The 27,894-nt window shown below is 31.1% G+C and overlaps 1 protein-coding gene and 1 long non-coding RNA gene across 3 annotated transcripts; one reads left to right on the top strand and one right to left on the bottom strand.

Moving 5' to 3' along the window:
- Positions 1-304: 304 nt before the first annotated feature.
- On the bottom strand, positions 305-27,165 carry LOC126750445 (fatty acyl-CoA reductase 1-like). Of its 2 annotated transcripts, none has more exons than XM_050460068.1 (9): positions 26,593-27,165; positions 11,417-11,621; positions 3,415-3,663; positions 3,113-3,365; positions 2,865-3,057; positions 930-1,169; positions 739-877; positions 565-683; positions 305-507 (listed from the first exon to the last, which is right to left on the bottom strand). In XM_050460068.1, the coding sequence occupies exons 2-9, from the start codon at positions 11,612-11,614 to the stop codon at positions 429-431; spliced, it is 1,470 nt and encodes a 489-aa protein (XP_050316025.1). In that variant the 5' UTR covers positions 11,615-11,621; positions 26,593-27,165; the 3' UTR covers positions 305-428. The 2 variants fall into 2 exon arrangements, with proteins under 2 accessions (XP_050316025.1, XP_050316024.1); XM_050460067.1 differs by lacking the exon at positions 26,593-27,165 and adding an exon at positions 21,011-21,165.
- LOC126750452 (uncharacterized) lies at positions 11,667-12,174 on the top strand. Its single transcript, XR_007665730.1, has 3 exons — positions 11,667-11,864; positions 11,918-12,014; positions 12,067-12,174. It is a non-coding gene; the product is annotated as an uncharacterized LOC126750452 (long non-coding RNA).
- Positions 27,166-27,894: the final 729 nt, after the last annotated feature.

The following is a 27,894-nucleotide window of genomic DNA, read 5'->3' as shown; positions in this document are numbered from 1 at the left end:
GTTATTTGTTATGCTTTTTTCTAAATGAGGCTTCAGCTTAGTTTAGGTTATTTTGGAAATCTCCATCTTAGGTAATATAATTGTAAATCCTTGTATTCTTAATCTTATGGTGATTAATGACTTTGGACGCAATTTTTGATTATCCTGATATTGGATTTTTACGAGTTTCTTGTTATTTGATACCAAACTTTTAAAGAAGTCTGTAACTTCTGGAACTCCATCAACTTAATAATTACCTATGATAAATTGATAAGATGCTTGTAAAATGTACGTCCCTGCTTAAAATCGAAATAATATTAAATGCTTAATATTAATACCACAATTTATTTTTTATACCATAAACATACATACTAAAAATAATAACGTAGCTAATATAGCTGATTTTGATTAGATCACATCCATTTTTTGGTAATTGTAACAAATATTGGTTAAAAAAAGAGCCTATAGACATAATTAATCAGCATGAAAAAAAATCCAATCTTCACTATTCGGTCCAAAACGAAAAACCTACAAATATAATATTAATTATAAAAATAAATAAATAAATATTTCTGAATAATTTACAATTTTAAATTTCTTTTTGCTGCAGGAAGTCTATCGTCTGTCTCATGAAAAATATGCCTTCGGGCATACAAAATACAATCTGCTAAATATTCCTTGATGTTCACATTTTCTGCTTCCACCTTAAAGCATTATTTATAAATTGTATAATATATTGTCTAATAACCTATAACATACCTTAAAAATCTTTTTTTCAACTTCGTTCAGCTTTCTTCGCATATTCAAAAAATACTCCGTATTGAAATCCCATACTTTCATAGTATAATATTGGAACATGTCCTGTCCTTTAAGCAACCTCTGATTAACGCCTATTAACCTAAATATAATTGATTATATACTAATAAACAACCTACACAGCACATACTTACACAGGCTTATATCCTAGACATACCAGTAGTAAATCAATAAATGCAGCTGGTATCAACTGAAACAGCACCACATTGAAATAATGCCAGATTTGGTTTTTGGTCATCACCCCACCAGGATACCAAACGATTTGATTAAATGGTACTTTTGTATGGATCACTTCTTTCCCCATCTCGATAATATCTTCCCAGTTTATTGAGAGGTCTTCTTGGGGGACGCAGAGGTTGAAAACTCTTTGTTTTCTAAAAGAATTGTAATATTTTTGTATTCTGTGAAGCTGTATATATTAAAGCTATATGCCTTTTCAATTGGAACAATAATTTCAAAGAAGCATTTGTGGGATTGAAACTAAGACTGTTGGAAATAAACTTAATCTTATCTTTAAGATTAAGGTTTTCCTATATTGGTTCAATCACTGGATTGGTCCGAACTGGGGATGACCAATGTATCCTTTTTAATCTTTAAAAGGCTTGGTTATACTCTGCTGAGCCACTAGGATTCTTAGTTATATTTAGATTGTTTATACTTCTCTATTTAGTTGCGTTAGTCCTAGTTTTCCGTGAAAGAGAAATTGAATTATTCCCTAATTTAATTATTTAAAGTATTATAGGAAAATCAATGGACTTATTTCATGACTGCCTGCTGTAATTTTCTCCATTTCGTTGCGCTGATATGCATTTGTTGCCTTATTGACTGCAATTTATAACAACACCATGAGTTCGTTATCTGGAATGCTGCTTCTATATATCTTTATCAAGTATATACCTTTTTAGACAGAAGTATTTGGTAGAAATCTTCCCTTTCTCTTCAAAACCTTTTTTCATCAGTATATTTCATATTAATATTGCAGCATTTTTCCCGTAAGTTAGGTATAAATTAAAACAATAGAAAAAACTGCTGAAACTATTTAAATTTCGCGCCAATATTCCGAACTTCATTGAACTGACAACTGACTACTTGGCGCTGCGGCTGCTTATATACTCGGCAGAATGTTGCTGTTCCAGAAGGTTCCCGCTAACCTTCGAGGCGTCGTGCGTTGTGTCACTCGTGTCATTCCGGAATGACGCAGAATCAGCTGGTTTCTCAGTGTTTACAATATCGTTACAATACAATAAGTGCATAGACCCAGAAAGCCTCTTACTTGGACTATTCGTGCTTCTGAATTTTTTTATCGAAATCAAATCTAATTTCATTCTTTGCTAAAATGCATTTACTTTTCATTTCTCATTTTCTTGAACTTCGTTATCAGAAAAGTTACTTCTTGATGTTTTTTTTAAGGTTTACTCACTCCACAGTCCATGTCTCTCTCAAAGGTCTTAGTGGACAAAATTTCGGCCGAAAACTTTTCTTCTTTGCTTTAAACCATTTCCATTTATTAGCTGTATAATTTCATAAGATAAATATAATTGATCATTCAAGATTTTCTGTTTTAAGCAAGCAAAATCTCTTTCTTCAGCGATCAGTATCTATTGAAAGCAAAACCATTTTAACATTCGTTATGATGAGTATTGATAAACTTTACTAGAAAGTTTCTTAATTAAATCGTTAGTATTTCCATTAGTTAGTAAAGTGCTGAGTTAGTCTACGATGTTATGATCTTTTTCTGTATTAATCAGGACGTAGACTATGGTTGTCTATCTTCATAAACTCATGGTCCGAAGATTCCGATGTTTACCAATTAATTTAGTATATCCTTATTGTCTCACCTTCAGTTTTCTTATCTTAGTAACCTAATTAACATATTCCCTTCCAAAAGTATCTAAATACTAAACTTTCGGACATCTTACTTCTCTCATCAATATAATGAAACTTGTCTAAAAGACCGTTCATACGTGTGAAGTATTAAACAGCTACTCTCTTTAATTAAGATAACTTTACAAGGCTTTTCATACTTTAAGCACATAGCTCAGGTACGACTTTACTTACGTAATACCTACTTAGTGGTTAAATAGTCCCAGGCAGCAACCAACATAACATTTATTGTACTATCGGCTGGAATCAGGTTGGCATAAGATTTACTGTCCATGTACACAGACCGAATGACGCCCTTGCCTGCCCCAACGAAAATCCCCATAGGGCTCTGAAGGTTATTGAAGAATCCAGGAATCGGCTCTTTCCAGGTGGGTATCACTACGAAACATTTGTTATGAGCAGAATGCTTGAAACGATAGTATAACAGACTTACCTACGGCTGGCCTGACAATTATTATCGGTAAACTATTCATTTGCTCGCTCGCCAGTCCTTCTGCTAAAGCTTTGGAGAAGGTGTAAGTATTTGGACAGTCACCCATAAGATTCTTGTAAAACTCTTCAGATACTTGTTCATTTTTCTCTAGACTGTCTAGAACTGCATGTGGATCTGCTGGGGGGTCATAAAGCTTCTCGTATAAAACCGATTCGTTTGGAAACGCGTAAGCGGTTGAAACATGCACAAAAAGCTAAAATTACACTTGAGTCTAAGCCATTTATGAGTCGGGAATCTCTTACCTGTAATTTTTTGCATCCCTTAGCAAGATCCAGCATGTACTTGGTACCCAAAGTGTTCATTTTGACGGAGGTTCTTACGGTATCATCGAACCTGGTAGTGGCGGCCGAGTGGAAGATAAAATCGACTTCGTTCTGGATAATTTCCCTATCATTTTGGCTTAGGCCTAAGTTCAATTGGGTCACGTCACCTGCGATAGCTACGCATTTGGATGTGCTGGACGGACGTTCTTTTTTTAGTCGGGAAAATAACTGAAATATGGACAAGAAGCTACTGATTTACTATAATCAGGCTGATAAAGTGCTGACAAGATAATAATAATGAAAAGAAAAGATAGTCCTGAGCAAGCAATCATGATCCCAACTTTCAATAGATAATAAATTGAAATAGTTATTCAAGAGGCAATTCCATAGTCTATTTCTGTATATTCAGAAATTAAAAGAAGAATTGAACTAAGGTGAGCCGCGTTTGGGAAGATGGTATATATGTTACGGGTAAAGTTAGAATAACGGTTAAACTTAGGTTTACCCGGATAAACTGCACAATACCCAGAAAACATGGGTAAAGTCCGAAATAATATTGAAATTACACATATTTCGGATTTTACCCGGGTAAACCGCGTTCTATCGGCTTTTGCGTGGGTAAAGTTGGATGTAGAAATTATTATTGCATCATCTTTCACCACGTTCAGTTCAGTTCTAAAATGGCAACCGAAGAGAGTGGACGTGCGCGTTTAGCATAGCGTTTTTATGAAGTTTTTAACGAGTTGGTGTCTACGAAAAGTGTAAATAGTTTTTATTTTAAGAATGATCAATACCAAGAAATGTTAGAATCATTCAAGTTGGCAAAAAACTCTAAAACTAAGACTACGCTACAATATCGGCGGTTAAAGAGGTTTGACATATGTTCTGTTAGAGGCGTTGAAAAGCTTATTGCTCGTGTATCGTCAGGTGAATCTAGCATTAAATATTACGTTATATTACGTTTTACAAACGACGAAATGTTTAACATTTTGCATGATGCACATTTAGCTATAGGACATGGCGGTAAGCACCGTATGGAAAGCGAATGTAAAAAAAGTACAAGAATATAACTCAAGATGTTATTAAGAGTGCCAAAAGAAACTGAAATCTGCCAAAAAAGGAATTGTGGTTAAACCAATGTTTTTTTTCAGAGATGAACAGCCGTTGTCAAGTGGATCTAATTGACATGCAATCCCATCCGGATAGAGAATACACATTTATTACGGTGTATCAGGACCACTTAACTAAGTTTGTTCAAATACGTCCATTAACGTCGAAAAGGGCTGAGGAAGTAGCTAAGAGCCTGGTAGACATATTTTGTATTTTCGGCGCCCCATCTATACTACAATCGGACAACGGCCGGGAGTTCGCCAACCATCTCATTGAAGAGTTATGTACGATGTGGAGTGGCCTTAAAATAGTCCATGGGAAACCACGTCACAGTCAGTCACAAGGCAGCGTGGAAAGAGCAAATCAAGATATACATACAGAACATGCTTATGACGTGGATGGACGATGAAAACTGCACGCGATGGTCAGAAGGTCTAAGATTTGTTCAGTTAATGAAAAATAGGGTATACCATGATGGGATAAAACAAGCTTCTTATGCCGCCATGTTTGGGCATGATATTAAAGTCGGCCTATCCACATCAGCTTTTCCAAAAGAAGCTATTCAAAATCTACGAACCGAAGAAGAGCTCGAGAAAGTGGTAAGGGAATTTGGTTTAGGTGAACAGCCTCAACAAGAAATAAATATAAACCAGTCTATGGATAGTGACCCAGAACCAGACAATTTGCAAGAAGATATTACTGAAGGTGGCAATATGGAAAATGGCAACAATAATTATCGAGAAAACGCTAGTAATACAGAAACTACAGAAAATCAGAGCAAGTGTGTAGAGTGTGACAATTTAATTACATCAGGGAATATAAGGTGTGAACTTTGCTTGTACCAAAGGAATATACAGTCAAGCAGACTAGAAGCAAAAAGAAATTTAGAAAATCAAGCAAAGAAGATGAAAGCTTTATCTAATTCAAAGTTTCCCCCATGTTCTGTTGGAGATACAGTGAGTGTACAAATTCCAGACGTTAATCGAGGAAAGGCTGATTTTAGAAACATTCTCATGACAGTTATCGAGAAAACTGACGACGATTTGTATAAGCTAGCGAACAAGAGAGGAACTATCGAAGAAATGTTTTCCAGGAACCAATTTTCTGTGTGCAGTGAGAAGCTTATTGAGATGGAAAGTGTATCACCGGAAAAGAAAAATTTAAGACAACTTGCAAACGAACAGTCACTTTTAGGAGGTCAAGGTTATAAACTAAATGCTTGACCAATAAATGTAAATGTAAAGTTATTGGAAATCTTTGTAACTCGAAATTTCACAGCAGCTTGTCTTGTTTGAACAAATAGATTATATTATCTTTTACTTTGTTATGATACAGTTTTAGTGTAACCTTTGATTTGTAAAATCTGTTTTTTTAATTAAATAAATTTCTCCAAATATTTATGGCGTTATTTTTTAACATTAACCACGCCAAGGCGGATAGAACGCGGTTTACCCGGGTAAAGCCCGAAACGTGTACAATTTTATTAATATTTTGGACTTTACCCATGTTTTCTGGGTATTGTGCAGTTTATCCGGATAAACATAAGTTTAACCGTTATTCTAACTTTACCCGTAACATGTATACTGGAAAATAAAGACATACCAATAAAAGTAAAGCATGATAGCTGTATCTTACCAGTGCCAACTTATGGACTGCAAATCGTGATAATCACAGAAAGAATTGCTGAAAAACTCAGAGTTTGTCAGAGAGTCATAAAAAGAGCGATGTTGGGCATCAGTCTAAGTGACAAAATAACAAATAAAGAAATACGAGGAAAATACCAAGATCAACTCCAATACAACCAAAAAAAAAAAAACAAGAAATGGGCTGATGATGTAACGAAAATTACAAATAGAAATTAGTTACAGATAGCACAGGACAGAGAGATATGGAAGGAAGATGGAAAGGCTGATGGAGTGATGGACTGATAAAGGAAGATGGAGTAGACGAACAATGGCTGAGAAAGAAGAAGAAGAAGATTTCTGTAGCATATCTTTGAATCCTCTTCGCAGCTGTGCTTTTCGTAATAGGTATAATCCAATTTTAGCTCAATTTCCAATTGCATTTTCCCAGTCTCCTTTTATTTAATTTTGGTGGTGATTTTGAATTTCTCCTCTCAATAGTAATCTGCCTTTTACAGGAATTAAGGGCGGATAGCAATGAATATCCAAAGGAAAATATTGTTTAAGTAACCAATTCTATCACCAGGGAAAGCGATGTTTGCCATGATCAAGAAAAATAGATCTGTCTTTGAAAAAATATCTTCTAAAGTTACAAAAAAATTTCCTCGGTACCTTGAATTAAATTAAATATATAGAAGCTGTTACATGAGCAATCTTTTAAAGTCAGATCACAATCCTTCTGTAAGTATGAAGTTCTATTTCTGTGGATACCGAGAAGACTAGAAGATTTCACTAAACTTTTAGTTAAGAAAATTAAAAATAATAACTTAATGATGAGCTACCTTCTTTTCACTGTAAGATTTCAGTGAATATAAGCAATATATAATTTTATTTCAATGAAGTTTATAATTTGTAATAAAAGGCAGGCTTTGAAAGTAATTGATATTGATGGAATCATTGTATATGAACCGGACGAAACTAAGTGTTTGGGTATAACTTTACACAAAAATGTAGATTGGCAAATCCATGGTAATCAAATTCATAAAAAGATAACGTTGGCAAAGTTCGCTTTGTAAAACTTAAAGAAACTAAAGTTAACTTAAAAAAATATTGTCAATCAATAATCCAGTTTCATTATGCATATGTACATTCACGCATATCCTATGACATAATGTTTTGAGTATCTCATGCAGAGATACTAAAAAGAAAATTTCTTACTCAGAAAAGAATTGAACAAACATTGTACGGATCCGCTTTTCGAGAGCATTGCACTCCTTTGTTCAAAACATTAGAGATTATGTCTATATACTCACTTTACCTATACTCAAAGTATGCTGTTTTGCCACTAAATAGTACTAAGATAAGACAGATTCGATTTTGCAGTGCCTACATATGAAATAAGCCCGTATTATAATTGTGTTAAAACGTACATTATCCTATGAAATTAAGATAGAGGAGTACAGATACTTTAAGCCAATATCAAAAAGGTACTTTCTTCAGCACCCTTTTTATTCAATAGGTGAATACAAGACTCACTAAGGTAAGCCTAATCTGTTTGGCTTTAGATGTCCGTATTGCTAGCCATTTCTTTCATATATTGCTAGTTTGGTATTCAGTACTAATGCTGCTGTACAGTAGTCCATTTATAGACAAATATGTTTTACATATTATAAGTTATTGTAGATAATATTGTCATTCCCCAAGTCAATGGAAGATTAGCACTATTACTTTTCTATCTTGTTCTACTCTCTAAACTATGACCATCCCGATATCTCTACATCAGTCTGGATTCAGAATTCCCCACAGTAGCACAATAGTACTAAGAGATCTCATTAATGATATAACATCAATTACATTTATTACATTTTTCTGTCTTTTGAAAGAAATTTTTTCAGTCATTTTAAAGTAATCTTCATCCCTTTTTCAGACTTTATGAATTAATTCTATTTGGCTATTAGGCATTTGAAGCCATTAATTACACCTTCCAGGCTTTTGAAACAATTTTTATTTGAGTTAAACTGTTTTAACTTATCTCTTTAAATTCGTTCTTGATCCACTTGTGATCAAGCAAAAAGCATTACTAAAGATTTGTCTATTTAAAGACAAAAAATATGTATCAACTGTTTAAAGAGGTAGAAGTTTTTCAAATTCAACATATTTATATAAATTCAGTGATAAAACATTAATAAAATTAGTCAAAATAGACCTGAGGTCCTTACAGCACCAAGATGTTAAATTGTTAAATCTTAAAAAATACACTTTTCATTTATTAGTCTTGGATCCGGTTAACAAATCTCGAGCGATTGCTTTTCTAAATTAAACACTTGTAATTCTCCTTTTGCTTTTCTTTGTTTCCTTACTCTTTTATGTTTATCGTTTTTCCTTTACGTCACTATTATTAGAATATATCACGTACTTGTAAGTACATTACCGTTTAAACACTTAGAATTTATTTTGTCAAAACTAGATAGATGCATATTTTTTAGACTTGTTTTACAAGTTTCCAATTATATTTATAACTGTTTTGTAAAATTCATGTTGAAGTAAATAGTATATTGTTATATGATTATTCACATTTTCAAGAACATCTTTCGGATATTTTAACTTCATTTTTATTGCAGGCATCTAAAATGATCTGTTCAAGGCATGTTTCAGGTTCATTTCTTGCAGAGGTTTATGGTACAATCTCTTATAAGTTTCCGACATTTGGTGTAAATTTTTTTTTTATTCCAGGCATTTAAACAATTCTACGGTTCTTCCTGTGGCTTCTGTATTTAAGTCAAAAATTATTCTTTAATTTAGTGCATTTTCTTAGGCGTGGGTGTTCTGGAAAAAACTTAGTTTTTTACATTTGTTCCAAGAACACACTTTTCACTAATTTTCGATTTATTCCTGACATTTTAACCCATTTATAGTTTTTTTAAGGTTTGAAATGATATTTACTATATTTCTTGAAATATCGCTTTCCAGGCATTTTACAGTCCAATTTCATTCTAATATTTTGGCTTAATTTTCAAGTTTATTCCAGGCATCTGAAGTTATTCCTTTAAGACATATTTTAACTTCATTCTTTCTAGGTATTTATGGTACTTATTATAAGTTCCAGGTTTTTAAAGTAATTTTCCGTTGATTTTATTTTCGCAATTTTAATATCGATATTATTCATTTTAGTCCAACAATTTTCCAGGTAATTACATTTTTATATTCTAGACTTTTGGACTAATTTTATAATTTTGTTCCAAGCGTTTGAAGCCAACTTACGATTAAAATTACGCATTAAGTGCGTTTCTTAAGGCTCGTTTTTATTTTTGGTAAAAGCCTTATTTTCAAGATAATTTTGTACATATTTTTCAAAAGTTTTGCACCAATTTAATTTCAAACATTTTAAACTAATTTACATTTTTTTCTTCAGTTTCGAATGATATTTCCTAGACTTTCAAAATAATTTTTTGCCAGGCATTTTTAAGTCATCTTTAAATCATTCAGACTTTTAAGTACTCGCAATCTTTCGAGTTTTTCAAATTCATTATCACTCAATTTTTTGGGCTCAAATCTCAAATTTATTCCAGGCACTTAAAGACATTCCTTCAGGATCTATTTTTCTGACACAATTTCTTATAGGTTTTAGGCTTTAAAAGGAATATTCCATTCCAGGTATTTTAATATCAACTATATTCATTTTGTTAATTTTTTGTTTGAGTATTTTTTATTTCAATTCAATTCTTTCAACTTTTTTGAACATCTTATGAACGAATTTTTCTAGTCTAATTTTTTTCCAATCTTTGGGCTTAATTTTTAAATGTATTCTAGGCATCTGAAGTCATTCTCTTAAGGCATAAAATAGCTTAATTTCAATATTATTGAATAATATTAATATTATTCATTTTAATCCAATAGTCTTCTAGCTAGTTAAAATGTTATATTTCAGACTTTTTGAGTAATTTTTCATTTTCTTGCAAGCATTTGAAGCCAATTTACGTACCTTCCCGGTATTTAAAGTCATATTTAAAAATTCTGTCATATCCTTAAATTAAGGTTTACTTTAATTATGTTCAATGTTTTCATCTACAGGAGAGGATCGCATACAAGGATTATTAAGTGCCTCTCTTAAGGCTCGTTTTTTTCTGGTAAAAACCTTATTTTCAAGTTAATTTTTTACATATCTTACAAAAGTTTTGCACTAATTTTTCAATTTAATTTCATATATTTTAAACTAATTTTGCCCAGCTTTTGAATGACATTTCCTAGATTTCCAAAATAATGTTTTTCCAGGCATTTTTAAGTCATCTTTATATTTCTTTAAGCCATTCAGTTTTTAGGTAAATCTTTCGAATTAATTTTTTTCCAATTTTTTGGGTTTTTAATTTTTCAATTTTTTATGTTTGTTCTGGGCACTTAAAGTCATTTCTTCACGTTTTACCTTTTTTGCTACAATTTTTTATAAGTTTTAATGTTGATTGAATAATAGGTTCCTACTATTGTTTCCTGTAGTTCAATCAACCGTCATTTCATCATTCAATCATTCAGATTATCTACAGAACATCTTTGGAATATTTCAAATTTCATTCGAATCTTGGCTTAATTTTCAAATTTATTCTAGGCAGCTGAAATTATTCCCTTAAGAGATAATTCTGATTAATTCTTTTCAGGTATGATACAATTTCTTATTTATTCCAGGCTTTTGAAGTTATCTTCCATTGATTTTATATAATATCATTATTATATTTACATTAACTATATACAGGTATTATTCATTTAAAGTCAAGAATCATTAATTTTCAAAATAATTTTTTACACTTTTGCAATAAATTTCATTTTTATTCTTGGCATTTTAACCTAATTCTCTATTAAGATTTGAAGCGATATTTATTACATTTTCTAGGCTCTTGAAATACATTTTCCCAAGCATCTTAAAGTCATCTTAATGCACGACTTTTCTGAATTAATTTTATTTCAAGTGTTTGATGTCATTTTACATTTTTCCAGCTATTTAAACAGATAAATTACATCTTTTAGGTTTTTGGGTCAATTTTTATTTAATTTAAACTCAGGAGCTTTTAGCGTTCAAAGGTACTTTTCTTTTTAGTACTTTCTCCAGTATAGTGACTATTGCAAGAGCCATTTTATCAATCTGAATCTTAATGCTAAAAACCTAGCGATAAAGGAAACTAGCAATAAAAGTCACAGAAGGAAATCTTGCTTAGAGTCTTAACTTCTGATTGTTCCTAAATATTTTTAAGGTAACTTACCACGTGGTTGAACATTTCCTGTACCCTATCCTTAGGCGATTTCATTTTCTTCTGCCTTACCAGCAAATAAAGTGTCTTAACTTCAGTAACTCGCAGCAGTTTTTCAATCAGGATTTTACCCAGAAATCCAGTGGCTCCGGATATAAACACCGTCTTTCCACGAAACATCTCACTGATACGATTTACCTCTACGGCCATCCTGAAACTGATCATGTTTATTAGTTCGAACAACCCTCAATAATATTTTAAATGTTAGGTTGAAGTATCGCGAATAAATGTGTCAGAACTTATAAAATGAGACTTCTTTTTATCTTGACTGCAATTTTATTAGCTTTAATGATGGTTAATCTGTTAGTGCAAACCATTGGTATGGTCTTTGCGGCCAAGTTTTTTTTAAAGCATCGGTGCTATTCTAACAAAGGATATTGTAATGAGCCTAAAGGAAAAGGTGAGTGACCATCATTTGTTAAACGTATTATTAATTTAAATTTGGAAAACCAGCAAAACCTTCAGGGTAATCTTCACAAGTTCAACTGAAGTAAAGGCACCAACCGATAAAATTCGACACAAAGATTCTGTTCTTACTGTGTTAACTAAAGTAAGTCTGATTAAATTTCTTCTTTAAGAGAGTATAAACTGTTTATTTTTAGGTTTGCCTTCAGAGATCACCAATAGCAGACCATTTATTTATAGTATATAGCAACCATATTTATATAAGTTCTAATAAACAATGCTTTAAAATTAAAAATTAATAAGAAGTCCTCTATTCATTAAAGTAATAAGACGTAATGCACTGATGCACCTTCACCAATGCAATTATAATTAATGTACTTTTTATTGCACTTTACTGATTGGCAATTTATTATTTTTTTAACAGTTTTGGTCGCCAATTACTGATAATTTTTTAAAATATTAGTCAAAAACTTTTCGTCATCGATTTCCTAATAACATTTTATTTATTCTATTGTTTTTATTTTAGAACATGTTTACAACCCCACTATTTGTTTAAAATTACTCTAGATGTTAGATTTTTCAAAACTGCTCGTGCCTTATACATATCCCCGTAATATTATTATGAAGAATGAAATCAACTTAACAGTTCATCGTGATCATAGTGTAACGTCCGTTAGGTGTGAGTTAAAACAATCTAAAAAAATTAACCAATTTACTTACATACTTCACTACAAAAATACGACCACTCACAATTGCTATAGAGATATTTATTTCTACTGTACCTTGTACCTATCTTTCTTTGCACCTATTTCAATTTCGCGTCAATATTTCCTCACTAAACTGACAACTCTCGGTGATGCGGTTCTTTATATACTCGGCAGAACGCTATTTCAGAAGATTCTTTCTAACTTTCGTGACGTCGTTCGATGCACCACTTCTAATTTCTTTCGTTTTTTCGTTTATGTTTCTTTCGTTTGACTCAATATGAAATAGTTTAAAGTATCGTCAAACGGGGTGAATCGGGACCAGGGGGTCAATCGGGACAGTTTGACATTTTTTTTACAAACACGTGATTTTCATGCATGCCGCAAATGTTATTAGGATGGGTAATATGAAAAACTTGTTGTAGACACAACAGCTGTTTCACATTCACGCGTGGCCGTTAGTTATTTGGAAGATTCCAGTGCGTACAGTAGTTGTCCACATATTAAAGCGAAATTTAACGTTTTTTCAATCTGCTGCTAACTTTGTTTGGAAAAGGTATTTATTGGGAGATTTGAGCCTTGGGTTGTTATTATAGTATACCTGTGGGTATTTCCTAGATGTTGAGTGGACTTTTGTTAAATTATTTTGCCTAGTTTTTTTATTATTAATTTTTAAACATAAAAACTCGCTTTCATGGGTGAATCGGGACAATGGTCCGGAAATACAAAAAACGCCTGGGACTAAGGTTTATCGGAATTATCAGTCAAGAACAACTGGAAAAGGCTTTGAGGCAGTTCAAAAGAGGCCAGATAACTCTTCGAGGCGCAAAGGAGTTATATAACATCCCAAAATCGACATTACAGCGTCATGCGAAGCAGAAGCCAAAGAAACAAGGTGGTCAAACAATTTTGACAGGAGCAGAGGAATCCAGGCTGGTCCATTTAATAATACTGGCGGAAGAGTGGGCATACCCAATGGAGAAAACTACTATTCCATACATTGTAAAGGGATATCTTGATAGAAAAGGGGTAAGAGTGGCGAAATTTAAAAATAATATGCCCGGTGTTGATTGGGCGACATAAAGAACTTCTGACTGAGAGACTGTGCGAGAATATCAAACGGTCTCGTGCAGCCGTGACTCGGGAAACAGTAAATAAATACTTCGATAATCTCCAAACCAACTTGCAAAACGTTGAATCTGAGTCCGTCATTAATTATGATGAAACATGCTTTGTGGATGATGCCGGACGAAAAAAGGTCATCGTAAAAAGACAAACAAGGCATCCAGAACGGATCATCGATTCAACAAAACAATCGACATCAGTCATGTTTGCAGTAAGTGGTGATGGCCATCTATTACCCCCATTTGTTGTTTATAAAAGCGAGCATCTATACGATATCTGGTTGACAAATGGGCCACCAGGTGCGCGGTATGAACGAAATAAAAGTGGCTGGTTCGACCAGCCATTGTTAGAAGACTGGTTCATTTCCATAGCTCTGCCTTTCTTGAAGAGGCGTCCGACACCAAGGGTTGTCATTGGCGATAACCAATAAGCGATTTGTGTAGTCATTTGTCGCATAGGGTGATTGGATTCTGCGAAGAAAATGATATTCGGTTTTCTTCTTTGCCGCCAAATTGAACCCATTTAACACAGCCATTTGACGTGTCCGTTTTTGACCCGATGAAAAAGGCTTGAAGGTCAACTCTAGAAGGTTGGAAAAAACAATACAAGGGTTCTTTGCCGAAGGAGTATTTTCCAAGCCTACTAAGGCAAGCTATAAGCAAACTAGAAGCAACTCTACCACAAAATATTAAAAGCGGTTTTCGTGGTACGGGAATCATTGCCATCGATAGAAATCAGGTTTTGAAAAGGTTGCCACCAGAAAGAAACCTGAAAGAAGAGTGCTTAACGAAAGCAGGCCTACTGTAGCAAGGAAAAAGAAAGATATTGTCGAGCCAGGCAAAAGCATTTCTACCGCAGATTTTTTAGAAGCGCAACCGCAACCGTCAAGAAGCAAGACAACAGTGCCTCAAGACACTTAAGAGGACGACATTTTCGAACTTGAGTCAGATAAAGCAGAATCTGAAGCAATGGAACTGGACGAGTGCTTTGATGTACAGCATCCAATGGAAAATAGCATTGCCACTGACGATTTTGTCGAGGTTAAGTTTAAGACAAATAGAGTGGAAACATACTTTATCGGGCAAATTAAGGGACTCTTTGGTAAAAGTTTTGAAGTTAAATTTCTCAGATCAAACCGAAAAATAAAAAATTGTTTTATTTTTCCAACAGTGGAAGATATTTGCATGGTTACGCCGGAACAAATTAATAAAAAACTGCCTAAACCAACCGAATTGCGACGAGGAGGATACAAATTTTCTTTATAATTGAACTTAAAATCTTATGCCATCTAATCTCATTATATTATTTCTGAAAATATTTTTTTTAATGTGGTTTTTTTAAGTTTGTAACTGAAAACTGTAAAATAAAGACTGTTTTTGTATTTTACTGTAGTATTTTTTTTTGTTTTTATACTTAAAAATATATGAAAAATATAATTTTTGATCCCGATTCACCTCATACGCGGGGCGACATGCATTTTACATGGTCTATAACGGCGCATCCCGATTCGCCCCAAAACGGGGTCAATCGGGACACCCTATATTTTTTTTTTTAATAATCCATGGAAATTAAAAAATAATCGAATACATATTTCTGCTGTTGTATGGACTACGGTCACTTTTAAATTTTAACTGCTAGTTTTTAGTCTGCTAAATTTTAACTTTGTTCGGCAGTTGTATAAAAAAATATAACATAAATATCTAATAGTCGTCCTGATTCACCCCGTTTGACGGTACCTGAGAAAATAAAGCCAAAAATAAATAAATACATGCTTCAATTCAAGATAGTTATAATCAAAGTATAGTTCTTGTTTACAAATTTGTCACCAAAAGACCGATTTTTTTCATAGTTCTAGATTAAATATGCACAACTTTGTTTTGAAAACGAATTTTAATGATTTTTAAATGAGAAGAAAAAAAACTTATATGCATATGTATTTATGCTAATTGAAATTCATTAAATTGTCAACTGTTTTGCTGATACTAATTTTAAGTAAATTCAGTGAAAAAAAAACTAATGATTAACCAATTTATGCTTGCTTTAATAATTAAATGTTTTTTTTTTGAAAATGAAATAAACCGTATTTTTTTAAATAATTGTTAAAAAAAATGCAATTAGTAACCTGGAAAACTAGATCTCCGCACAATTAATATAAATATTTTATAAAAAAATTCTATACTTTAATTTGGCATAAATTGACGTGTTACTTAGTTTTAAATAGGTGCCACATCAGTATCGGTAATTAAAATACGTTAATTTAAGATGATTAATTATGCTATTCAGTAATATAAATATTCATGAATATTTTCCTGGAATCATTTTCAGCATTTACGTTTATTTTCAACAGCTCCCACTTCTCCAGTGGACAAGAGAGTATCTATATTTTATAAACTTTTTTTTATTATGATTTAATATCTATAGTCAAAATCGCTCTTATCGTGCGGGTATATCGGATTATCAACTACAAACTTTTGTAATTACGTTTCATTTCAATTTGCGCAACAACGGTTTTTAACTACAACGCGTCAGATAAACGAAATGCAGCGTTAATGTATCAAAAGAAGATAAAATGATAAATGTCAGTGGTTCTAAAACAATTACTTTCATAATAAACATGCCTGTCTCGTTTCGATTGACGGATGACATTATTTGTCACAAGATAATTTAAATTTCAAATTATGGAAAAGAACCAGCCTTTTGTGGATTTCTAAATCCTCAAGCCAAAAAAATGGTACTTAATGTTATTAATTACTTCGAGAACCAAAAAGAAAATAAAGGGTTGCCTAAGAATGTACAAGAAGAAGTATCTAAAGCGCTTGGAATTAGTTTAAGAATGGTGCAAAAGGTTGTATATGGAAACAAGAACAATCTTATTCCCAAGAAAAAAAAAAGTGTAAAAGGAAGAAGCAGAAGACTGAAGATTTAAGTGAATGTGTAAAAATGGAAGGATAGGATTTATGAACTATATAGGCTAAAAACAAATAGAACGCTGCCATTTCTGAGGGATGTTTTAAAGCAACGCGGCACTTTGGAAATTGGACTTTCTGCTTTATCAAAATTAATTAAAATCATAGGTTTTCGCTATAAGAAAGACTGCAATAGAAGATATTTGCGTGAACTACCAAATATTGTGAGCCAACGAATAGGATTTTTAAGACAATATACACAAAATGAAAAATTAAAGTTAAGGAAAGTGGTATTCTTAGATGAAACTTGGATATTTTCAAACGGGAGTGGAATAAAATCTTGGCAAGATGACTCTGTGAAAAGCGTGAAAAGAAAAAAAGGATGTGGTCAGGGAAAACGATTTATTATTTTACATGCCGGGTCTTCAACGGGATTCATGACAATATGAATTGCGAAATGTTTGAAAAATGGTTAAAAGAACAGTAAATACCGAACTTACAAGAACCTTCCTTAATAGTATTAGACAATGCGTCGTGTCATTCAAGAATTTTGAATAAACAACCAAATGGAAGTTGGAGAAAAAGCGAAATTTATGAATGGTGAGTAAAAGAAAATCAGAATCCCTTGCCATATATGCTAAAATCTGAACTTCTTTCAATTGCAAAATCGCTGAAAAGACCAAAAATATATGCTGTTGACGAAATAGTACGTGAATATGGCCATGAAGTTTTAAGATTGCCACCATACCATTGTCAATTTAATGCCATTGAGCTTATATGGGCAGGGTCAAAATCTTATTATGAGAAGCATGTGGGTGCTGGGCTTAGATCTGACCAGGTTGAAGCTGTTTGGAATGAGGCATTGAATCACATCACAAAGGAGTATTGGCGGAATTCAGTGGATCACACAGAAAACATTATTAGAACCTGGTGGAAGGGAGAAAAAGTACTCGATATCCAAGTTTTCCATTTGAAGAAGATTCGGAAAATGACGAAGAGTTTTCCGACTCTGTTAGTGATAATGATAGTTATAATTAGTTTCTTTTTTTAGTCAAATTTGTTACTTCATTTTTACACATTCACTTAAATCTTCAGTCTTTTCCCTTTTACACTTTGTTTCCTGCTTGGAAATATGATTGTTCTTGTTTTCATATACAACCTTTTGCGCCTTTTTTAAACTAATTCCAAGCGCTTTAGCTACTTCTTCTTGTACATTCTAAGCAATCCCTTATTTTCTTTTTCGTTATTAAAATAATTAGTTTTCTTTTTGCATTTCGTTTATTATTTAGGTATGATTAAAAAGTAAATTTTTTTTTAAACAAAGCTAAGTAAATAAGTTGGTGAATGCGCTGGGAGACAGATATGCCCGGCGCATTCTCCATTTTTTTAATAGTTACTTTCAATCTTTTTTTGCCTTGTAATGGGTAAATAAATAAATATTCATAAGAAAACGACATTTGAAAGAACTGTCGTAGCTTCCCTCGTATTTATCTTTTTAAAAAAAGCTAAGTAAATAAATTGGTGAATGCCCTGGGAGATAGAAATGCCCGCCGCATTCACCAGTTTTTTTTTAGTTATGTTTTATCTTTTTTTGACTTATAACTGATATAAAAGAAAAGATAACACAACTTTTTTAATTTTCTGTGCATCAACGTATAGATTGGGTCGAACGACAAATAATAAATCATAAAATTAAAATGTCATTTTAAAAGTGAGATTGTAACATGAACTTGCCTTTAAACAAAGAAAGTAGTTTTCTGGTCTCTGACTGCACTGCATCATACACAATACAAATTAATTGTTTGTCATTATACCAAAATGTATAGTTTCCCAATAATTATTACAAAAAAACACAATCACACATAAACAAAGAAGAAGACAAGATCAAATAATCGGTAAAAATTAGACGCTGTGCCCTGAAATCGACAAATTAGTATGTTATGCACATACATAGGGACATGCTAAATCGTATACTATTTTTTTTTAAATTTAGGTAACAACCATTTTTAAATGAAATATGTACAATTTTAATGAAAGGCTAGGGAAGCATTTTTGCTCTCATAAAAAAATATAAAATACTTAGATTTAGATATTATTGCGTAAAGAAAAATTGTTATTGAGAATTCTGTCTATTTCTGACAATTTTTCAAAAAAGAAAAGTAAATATTATGTCTGGCAACTTAGCAGAATATCGGGGATTCTAGGCGTATACCGATGAGGCGTATACCCAACGGGCTTTATACTTATGAGCTTTTTCACGTCATGAAAGGAAATAACCAACGTATGTTTTACATGTCGAATCTCGGATACGTAGTATTCCGCAGACATTTTTACGGCGTTAAAGGCATCACGTCAGTTATAATAATTATGATCTAAGGTGTATACGCGGCTTTAATATGTCACATGACGGCGTTCAATGTATTGTCAAACTCTCAAGGAAATAACATTTTGGCAGCCACTGATTTTTCAATTTGATTCATATTACGTGGTGACCTTTGAACCCGCACGATAAGAGCGAAGGCGACTATACCTGTGTTGATCACTTTTGCTTAGTAATCTTTTCATATCAGTCAGAATCTTTTATAAAATTCTGTTCTACATTTAACACGTTAAGAGCTTCCAATAAATGCTTAGTGAAGTTGGTATCAAGATCATAAAGAAATATTCAATATTCCAGAAGAATAGATACTTATAGTAAATTTGTGTTGTACTGTAAAATTACATTTTGATTTATTGACATATTATAAACCTATTATATATCTATTAACTAATTATTTGTTATTTAATAGACATTCCTGTAGTATTCCATCAATTAAGGTTTTATGTTCAGTACATACCAGGTTTTAATAGTACACTAATTTTAATAATAATAATAATAATAAGAATCATTTAGGTATTATAGTAATGAATATGCATAATTAAAAGAAATAATTGATTACATTAAGTCTGTTTCTATTGGCTAATTATTTCCAATCAGTAGAAATTATTCAATTTTTATTATAAGAATTATAATACTGTTATTAATTACATAATTCAAATTAAAAGCAAAGTTAAAATAAAACAAAAAAAAATGGTTATCAAAGAAATATTGATTTTTAGATATTTTAATGTAATAATAACTATTTTTTTAAATTTAAATATCCCTTTCGATTAATAAAATTTAATTTATTAACAATTTATGACAAATTTACTCCAAAAATCTCATCTATGCGGCATCATGATTTTTTAATACAATAACAATAATTATTATAATATTATTAATAGTTCATTTATTCATGCTTTTAACTCTTGAAAAAATAAGAAATTTTGTTTAATTTTCCTAAAATCAATGTTTTAATTATTAAAATATTTCATTAGGAGGTAATTTGAAAAGAAATAAATATGAAGAAATTGTTTGAAAGAGAATGATTTGAAAAATTAATTTTGATAACATTTTCATAATTGTATAGATTTTTTTGTAAATTTTTAGTTTTGTATATATTTATCAACCGTATATGGTCAACGTATATTTATTAAACTGTAGAATAAAGGGTGAAAAGTTCAGCATTTAACAAAATTGACACGGGATGTACATATCTAGTTTTTAAAGTCGATTACTACACCTCAAATATTTGATGAAATTCTTCTGAAAAATCACTGTTTTTCGTTCATATTATCCAATCTAGTAAGGCTGTTTTTATTTATAAATAGTTATATATAAAATTATATCAAATTTAAATAAACAGTGCTATTAAATTAAATATTGAATATATATTTTATGCAAAAACATTGTTGTTCATCAACAACCCTTACACCCCCCACCCACCCCAAACATTTGCCCAGTAAAAAATTCTTTTGAAAAATCACCGTTTTTCGTCTATAATACCCAATCTTATAACACTGTTTTTGTATTAAATATTATTATAGATAGATATAATTATATCAAATTTAAACAAAAAAAAACTGTGTTATTAGAAAAAATATTAACGATGAAACCAGCCGTTTATGTGCATTATTTTAAAAAAACAATGATTTTTGAAAAAAATTTCTTACAGGTAAGTTGTGTGGGGTGGGTGGGGGGCTAAGGGTAAGGTTAATTAAAAACGGTTTTTTTGCAGAAAATACTTACCTAAGAGAAAAATGCTTGTTAAAAAAATATAAGTGATAAAAAATATATCGTTTTTGTATCTATTAATAATCTTCTAAACAAAAATAAACTTAATTTTAAATTTAATAATATTTCGTCTACTTGATAATATTTTTATTGATTTATGTTACATTTTAAAGCCCATACAACATATTTTAATTTCTTCTTTTTTATACAAAATTTTAGTAAAATTTCCGATATTTTTTTAGCCTCAGAATGCGATTACTTTAATAATGTAATAACAAATCACAATTATTACTGTATAAAATCCATTACTTACCTTAATTAATAATTTAATATTTTAAAAAAAAAAACTAACGCAAAATTTACAGATCGTGGTGACAGCGCGAATAGAACTGACCGAGCCCATTTACCAACTCCAAGAAATATAGGTACACCGCTAACGCCGATTTAAGTCCGGTTTTCAAGGATCGAAATGACGATCATTTTTATAATTTTTTATATTTTTTTTTAGATGATTGTAAGTGCAACGTGCTCGTGAAAAAATTTCCATTAATTATTTACATCTTAAAATGTTTTGAAGATGGACAAAGGGTAAATGTACTTAGACGCCAAATATTTAATTTTTCTTACTTTTTCCACATGATTCAATGAACTGATATGGCTACTACTAAAAGGGATAAGAACATTGCCTAATTTCCTAATAATTATTTTGCCATCATTGCAATGGATATTAAATGTCATGGATACAATGTATCTCTAGTAAAATGATTCTTTATATGTAGTGCACGTGATTTTCTGCAAAAAAAAATGTTAATTTTCATGTAAAATGACATAGAAGCTGCAGGAGAAGATTTTTATTTTTTACATGACATCGTACGAAAAAATATCAGGGAATCGAATTAGCTCTAAATAGAATGAAGATTTTAGATATAATTTTAGCGTTGATTGAATAATAGGTTTATTATTTATTATTCAATCAACGATTTTAGTTTGTAGAAAAACCAATGGCATAATATGTTTAATGAAAGATGACGTATGGACCCCACTGATAAAAATTAAGGAATATCTTTGAGATCGAAATATACCTTATGTTGCTTTAATGCAGCATCCAGACTAAAAAACCATAAGCTACCTGTGCGATAAAATCTCAAACGTCATCACTATTATTTTAAAGAAATGAAGTAACCCTATAAAGTTAAATTGTAAAACAATAGATTTATAGCATACTCTATACTCCGAAAGTAGAAGAAGGCTTATCATCACATTAAGGAAGCATAAGCTACGTGCACAATTTTTTTCCTTTCAAACCGAAGGTACTAAAGCTGATAATAATAATAAAGCATTTATTTAGCATAAAAAAGCTACATATAAGTACAAGTTTGCCTTATTAGTCTTATTACAATAGTAGAAATAGAAAAAAAAACAACATTTGTAAATATGTGAAAATTAAATAAAAATAAAAATAAAAATAAAAAGTGTAATGTATGTACATGACACAAACAAAAAGAAACAAGAATAAAGCTACAGTACCTAATTTAACAAAAACATTATTAATACAAATACCAGGGGGCAACAATAAAATTAAACAAAGATAAAACTTAACTTATTAACAAATAATAAATAAAATAATTAAAAACGGGCTAAAATGTGTAAAATTAAAAATAAACATGTAAAATATTTATATAGAGGACGAGAAATAAAAGAAACGAGAATAAAAACGGGCTAAAATCTGTAAAATTAAAATAAATAAATATAACTATCTGTACTAACAGTTATCTAAAAGAAATTCTCTTAGGAGCCTTTTGAACCGGTTTAGATTATCACAATTTTTTATTATCACAGGTAATTTGTTAAATTCAGATAATCCCTATGCAAAACTCGATAAAACCGAGTTTTGCATTTGGGTCGAATTGCACCGTTACAATAAAATAAAATCTGTACGATTTCTCGTATGATAACTATGAATATCACTAAATACCTTCAATCCATCACACAAATAGTTAGGTAACAAATTATGTTTAAGTTTAAAAACAAACAGCTACACATTAAATAAAACCCTTTGCTTCACAGACAACATATTCAGAATATTCAACATACATTTAATTGGCGTATACCAACTACATTTTAAAATTTGTCTCATAGCTCTATTTTGTACTTTCTCTATTTGGTTTATTTTATACTGAGGTAGATTAAATAACAAAGTCGAACAGAATTGTAAGTGTGGGAGAGCAATAATATTATGGAGTTGTAGTTTTGTATGCATGCTTAAGTTTTTACCTATTCGAGTTATAAAACCGACTTTTTTGAAAATTTTCGCATTACATAATCAGCATGAGCTTGAAAGTTTAGATTGCAATCCAACATTATGCCTTAATATTTAATTTCCCCATTATAAGTAATATTTTCCCCATTTACAGCTATGTGCATATTTTGGATTTCCGCTTCACTAAGCTTTAATTTCTTTCTAAATATGCAAAATTTGGATTTATCAGTATTTAAACATAGCTTATTAACACACAGCCAATCAAAAATACGCTCCAAATCATCATTCAAATCTTTCTGCATTTGTTGTAAGTTTTTACCTATAATATAAAGCATTGTGTCGTCAGCAAAAAGAATAATTTTACACTTAAGTGTTACTCTAACCATATCATTAGTATAGATTAAAAATAACAGCGGACCGAAAACCGTTCCTTGTGGTACACCATATTTAACATTTACAGACTCCGACAAATAATTTTTATAAGACACACGTTGAGATCTTTTATCCAAGTATGACTTAAACCACTCTAAAACAGTATTCTTAATTCCTATATGCTCTTATTTGTTTATTAAAATACTCCTATCTACTGTTTCAAAGGCCCTCCTAAAATCAAGAAAAACGGCTAAGACATAGTTATCACAGTCGACGGCCCTAAGAAAATCATCACACATACCAACAACAACAGACTCGCAAGAATGGTTCTCTCTAAAACCTGATTGGCTAGGAATAATTATTTTATTTGTATCACAGAAGTTTAGCAACTGTTCTTTAACAACAACTTCTAAAACCTTCTCATATATTGGCACCGTATTTATTGGACGAAACTCATTATATAATTTTGTCTTATTTACCTTAGGAACAGGAATGATAGTTGTTAATTTCCAAGATTCTGGAAAAACACCATTGCCAGTGATGTGTTAATAACATCTAAAAGACGATTAACAACTGCATATACTAGGTCACAAAGGACTTGCTTAGAGATGCCACACTCACCCCCACCCACATTTTTAAGATTTTTTACCATTTCCTTCATTCTAACCATTGCTAATTTTTCAAAATTACTAAATATTCCACTATGCACTGTGGGTCCAATATAAAAGGGTACAGCATTCTGTGGAAGTGGTATATCCCCAATTATACCGACAATGCTATACACAAAATACTTATTAAATATTTTAGCTATGTCTGCCTCCTGGTTAATTACTTCTGTTTCAAACCTGATTACGTCTGGCAATTCTTGCTTTTTCCCAGGTAAAAGAGTTTTAAGGTTTTTCCACAGTTCTTTTGGGTTACTTTTATTTAAGTCTATTGTTTCTGCGTAAAATTTTTCTTTTTCTGTTCTTATTTTACTTACAATGTTATTTATTTTCCTTTGTATTCTTGCCAATTATTTTCACTCCCACTCATAACAGCTCTTTTGTATAATGGATCCTTTTCACGCATCATTTCTCTTATTTCAGAAGTAATCCATTTTTTGTCGAGATATTTTTGATTTTGGACTATCTTGACCCTGGGACACATACGATTAATAATATTTTCAATATCTCCAATGAAAGAAGTAGCCAAAATATTTACATCAGAAACATTATTATTCCAAACAGAATGTGATAATTCTTGTTGTAACTTATTGGGATCATAATTTTTAAAAGACCTCTGAAATGTAATTTTTTATCATTTTGAGTTTTTTCTTGGGAAAGTGTTATTGAAAGAATTGAATGGTCGCTGATTTTAGGCGTAAGGTGAACTTTATATTGGAGATTTTTATTATTTGTTACGATATAGTCTATTAATGTTTGATATAATGAATAATTATACAAATTGATTGATCATTGCTGATGAAGATCCCTTATGTTTCTTTTCGCTTTTTTTCCATTGGTTTCCTGATTGGCCTACCCTGAAGAAGCCAAAAGCAGAAACACGCTTTGTCATGTACCACCTTTACTTCTTCTGCTTTCCGTGTTATGGAGTATCCACGAACTTAATAAATATACCTGGACTGCGAATGCATATGGCAACGATACCCAAAAATGACCACTGCCTGGTGGCCGCCATCTTTATAGTGGTTGTGTCCTTGTCCTGTTCATGTTGGTCACATTGAACATTTTTAGTGTTGCCAACAAAAAATATATTAAATATCGGTAATGAAGTTGACAACGCTGACGTTTGACGTGTGAGTATAGCGGATTGCCTAGTTTTTGACGATTTGTAAACGACGCAAGGGTATAGCTTCCTGCTTATTTAATATGTGGATAATATATCATCATCCTTATTTAAACGTATTTGGTTCGCTGTTTCTCAAAACCGAATTATTGTCAATTGTCTGTGTAATGTAGTATGAAGTAATTTAAATATAAATAAAATCATCCGGTATATTATTAGAATTAATTAATATGCTAGGGTATTATGCAATTCTGCAAAGTAAGCAAGTGCAATGTCCGGTCAATATACGACCCATATTGTGATCAGAATAGTTCAATAAACTATGTAGAAAGGTTGAATTTTGACTATTATTAATGGCCTCTAAAAACGAACCTAAGACCTGAGTTATTACATTGTTCGAGAACCCCTATGGTGAGAAGAACTTCTTAAAAATCTTCTTCTTCCTCTAAAGGCGTTAAAGATTTGGGGATTACCTCTAAAAAAAGTCGTTTCTTCGTCTTGAGCTACACTAATAGCATCTTTTAATTTAGAAAAATTTCGAGAAGCTAATATTGTACCTAATCTTGGATTACGCAACCCGTCTGTGAAGCGTTTTATAGCTAATCTTTCGTTAATTGGCTTTAAAACAGCGTAAGCATTTTCATCACTTCTAGCCTGCGATATTGTTAAATTAACAAAAAGGTCTTCCAATTCTTTTCCAAAATCTTCAATGGACTTATCGCCTTGTTTAGAATTAAAAAGCTTCATTTGTATAGCACTGTCAGATTTTACTGTTAAAAAATTCAATTTAATGTCAGATATTAGATCCCTTATGGAGTTATAACTGGTATTGAGTCTTAGTTTTGCGCTATTTGACAACCTAGTTTTAAGAACAAATGTTATTAACAAGGATTTACCCTCTGCATTTAACATAGAATCATAGAGTTCAATGGCATCGATTAATTTTAACGTGGTACCTTCGGTTTCATCCATTATAGGTAGCAAAAAATTACAGCAACTTTAAGGTCAAAGGAAGCCATATTGGTATTCGTTTTATTTGTGTCTTTATTTTGAAAACTTCGAATCTCGTTATATATTTTGTTTATTTTAGAATTAAGTTCTTTAACAATAAAAATTTCAGAGTCGTCTAATTCTTTACTTTTTATTTTTTCATTTATTAAAGATATTTCACTTTTCACTTGTGTATAAACTACATCAGCCTCATTAATCTTTTGGTCTAGAATTGGAGTCTTTTGTCGCTCATAATTTAATTTCACAATATACCCTCTAATTGTTTCTAAGGCATTTAAGTGTTCCTGTAACTTATTATCCCCCATTAAGTATTACCCCAAAAATAGGAAGTTGTAAATTTATCATATAAAATAATTTTTAAATGATACCTAGTTCTTGGTTTAAGGGTCCATATCTTCCTTAAAGTATACATAAAGCAACTAACAAAACAAACAATGAAAATATAAATTTAAACAGTTACTTACAGCGCTTATTCTTCATATTTATATGTATGTATATATTTTTACGACCTTATTATTATACTTTTAACTTCTAGTCACATCAGTTTATCCATAATTTTATGTCCTTTTTATACAATTTTTAACCAGCAATAACCTAAAAAAAAAAAACCTAAAATAAAAAAATTATTGGTCGTGTTCCATAATATTATTTCTTGAGCGTCTTAATTCTTCTTTTGCAATTTCTCTTCTGATGGTTCTTCTCATATTTTTCTTGTACTTTTTAATAATAAAATACAACAGTACTGTTAGAGCTACAGCAATAAGTACGATTAATAAGGTGTCTGTCAAAGAGAATGCCTGGCTCGAGTTTTTAGTAGTGGCATCACCAGATGCGGATTGGGCAATTACAACTGTCTCATCAACTTTCGACTGTGATTTTCCCATCTTCTTTACTAATTATTCTTCAGTAGGTATTTTAATTTAAAATATTGTAGTAATTTGGCCTTTTAAGCAGGGTCGCCATGTAATAACTCAGGTCTTAGGTTCGTTTTTAGAGGCCATTATTAATAGTCAAAATTCAACCTTTCTACATAGTTTATTGAACTATTCTGATCACAATATGGGTCGTATATTGACCCGACATTGCACTTGCTTACTTTGCAGAATTGCATAAAACTATAACGATAAGAATTATCCTAGCATATTAATTAATTCTAATAAATATACCGGATGATTTTATTTATATTAAAATTACTTCATACTACATTACATCTGTGTTTATAATAATATTTTTACTATATAAACTCTTGCTAACTACAAACCCTCATAAAATCATCTATATTTTGATATTTATAAATGATTGTACCTATTCATGTGGAAATATTGTACATAGAAGGAAAGTAAAAGTCGTAATAGTACAAATAGAAAGAAAATAAAAGTGTTTTTAATTGAATTTGTTAAGGAAATACAAGCAAAAATTCAGATGAAGATCATAATTTTCATGATAATAGGATTTATAAGATTCAAGAATAATAAAACAAATATTTTAAAGTGCGTGCAAGTTAATTTAAACTTTATCTCACTTAGGTGATGATTACTTTCTTTCATAAATTTTAACGAATTTCTTAAAGAAATACAAGAAAAATCACAGCTCTAATGCAACTAGCTTAAATTCTTAACGTGTAAATGTAACTTTCTATATTGTATTTGTAAACATATCAAAAACTTTAATTGTTTTGTTTTCCTACAATTGGCACCACTGAAATTTGTCAGAGTGACCAACATCGAAAAGACAGTAATGGTCATTTACTTTTCGTTGAATTGGCA

Source organism: Anthonomus grandis, chromosome 2, assembly GCF_022605725.1.
Source record: "Anthonomus grandis grandis chromosome 2, icAntGran1.3, whole genome shotgun sequence".
Lineage (NCBI taxonomy): Eukaryota > Metazoa > Arthropoda > Insecta > Coleoptera > Curculionidae > Anthonomus > Anthonomus grandis.
The sequence above is the reverse complement of the archived record's forward strand: the minus strand, read 5'-3'. Positions and strand labels throughout refer to the sequence as shown.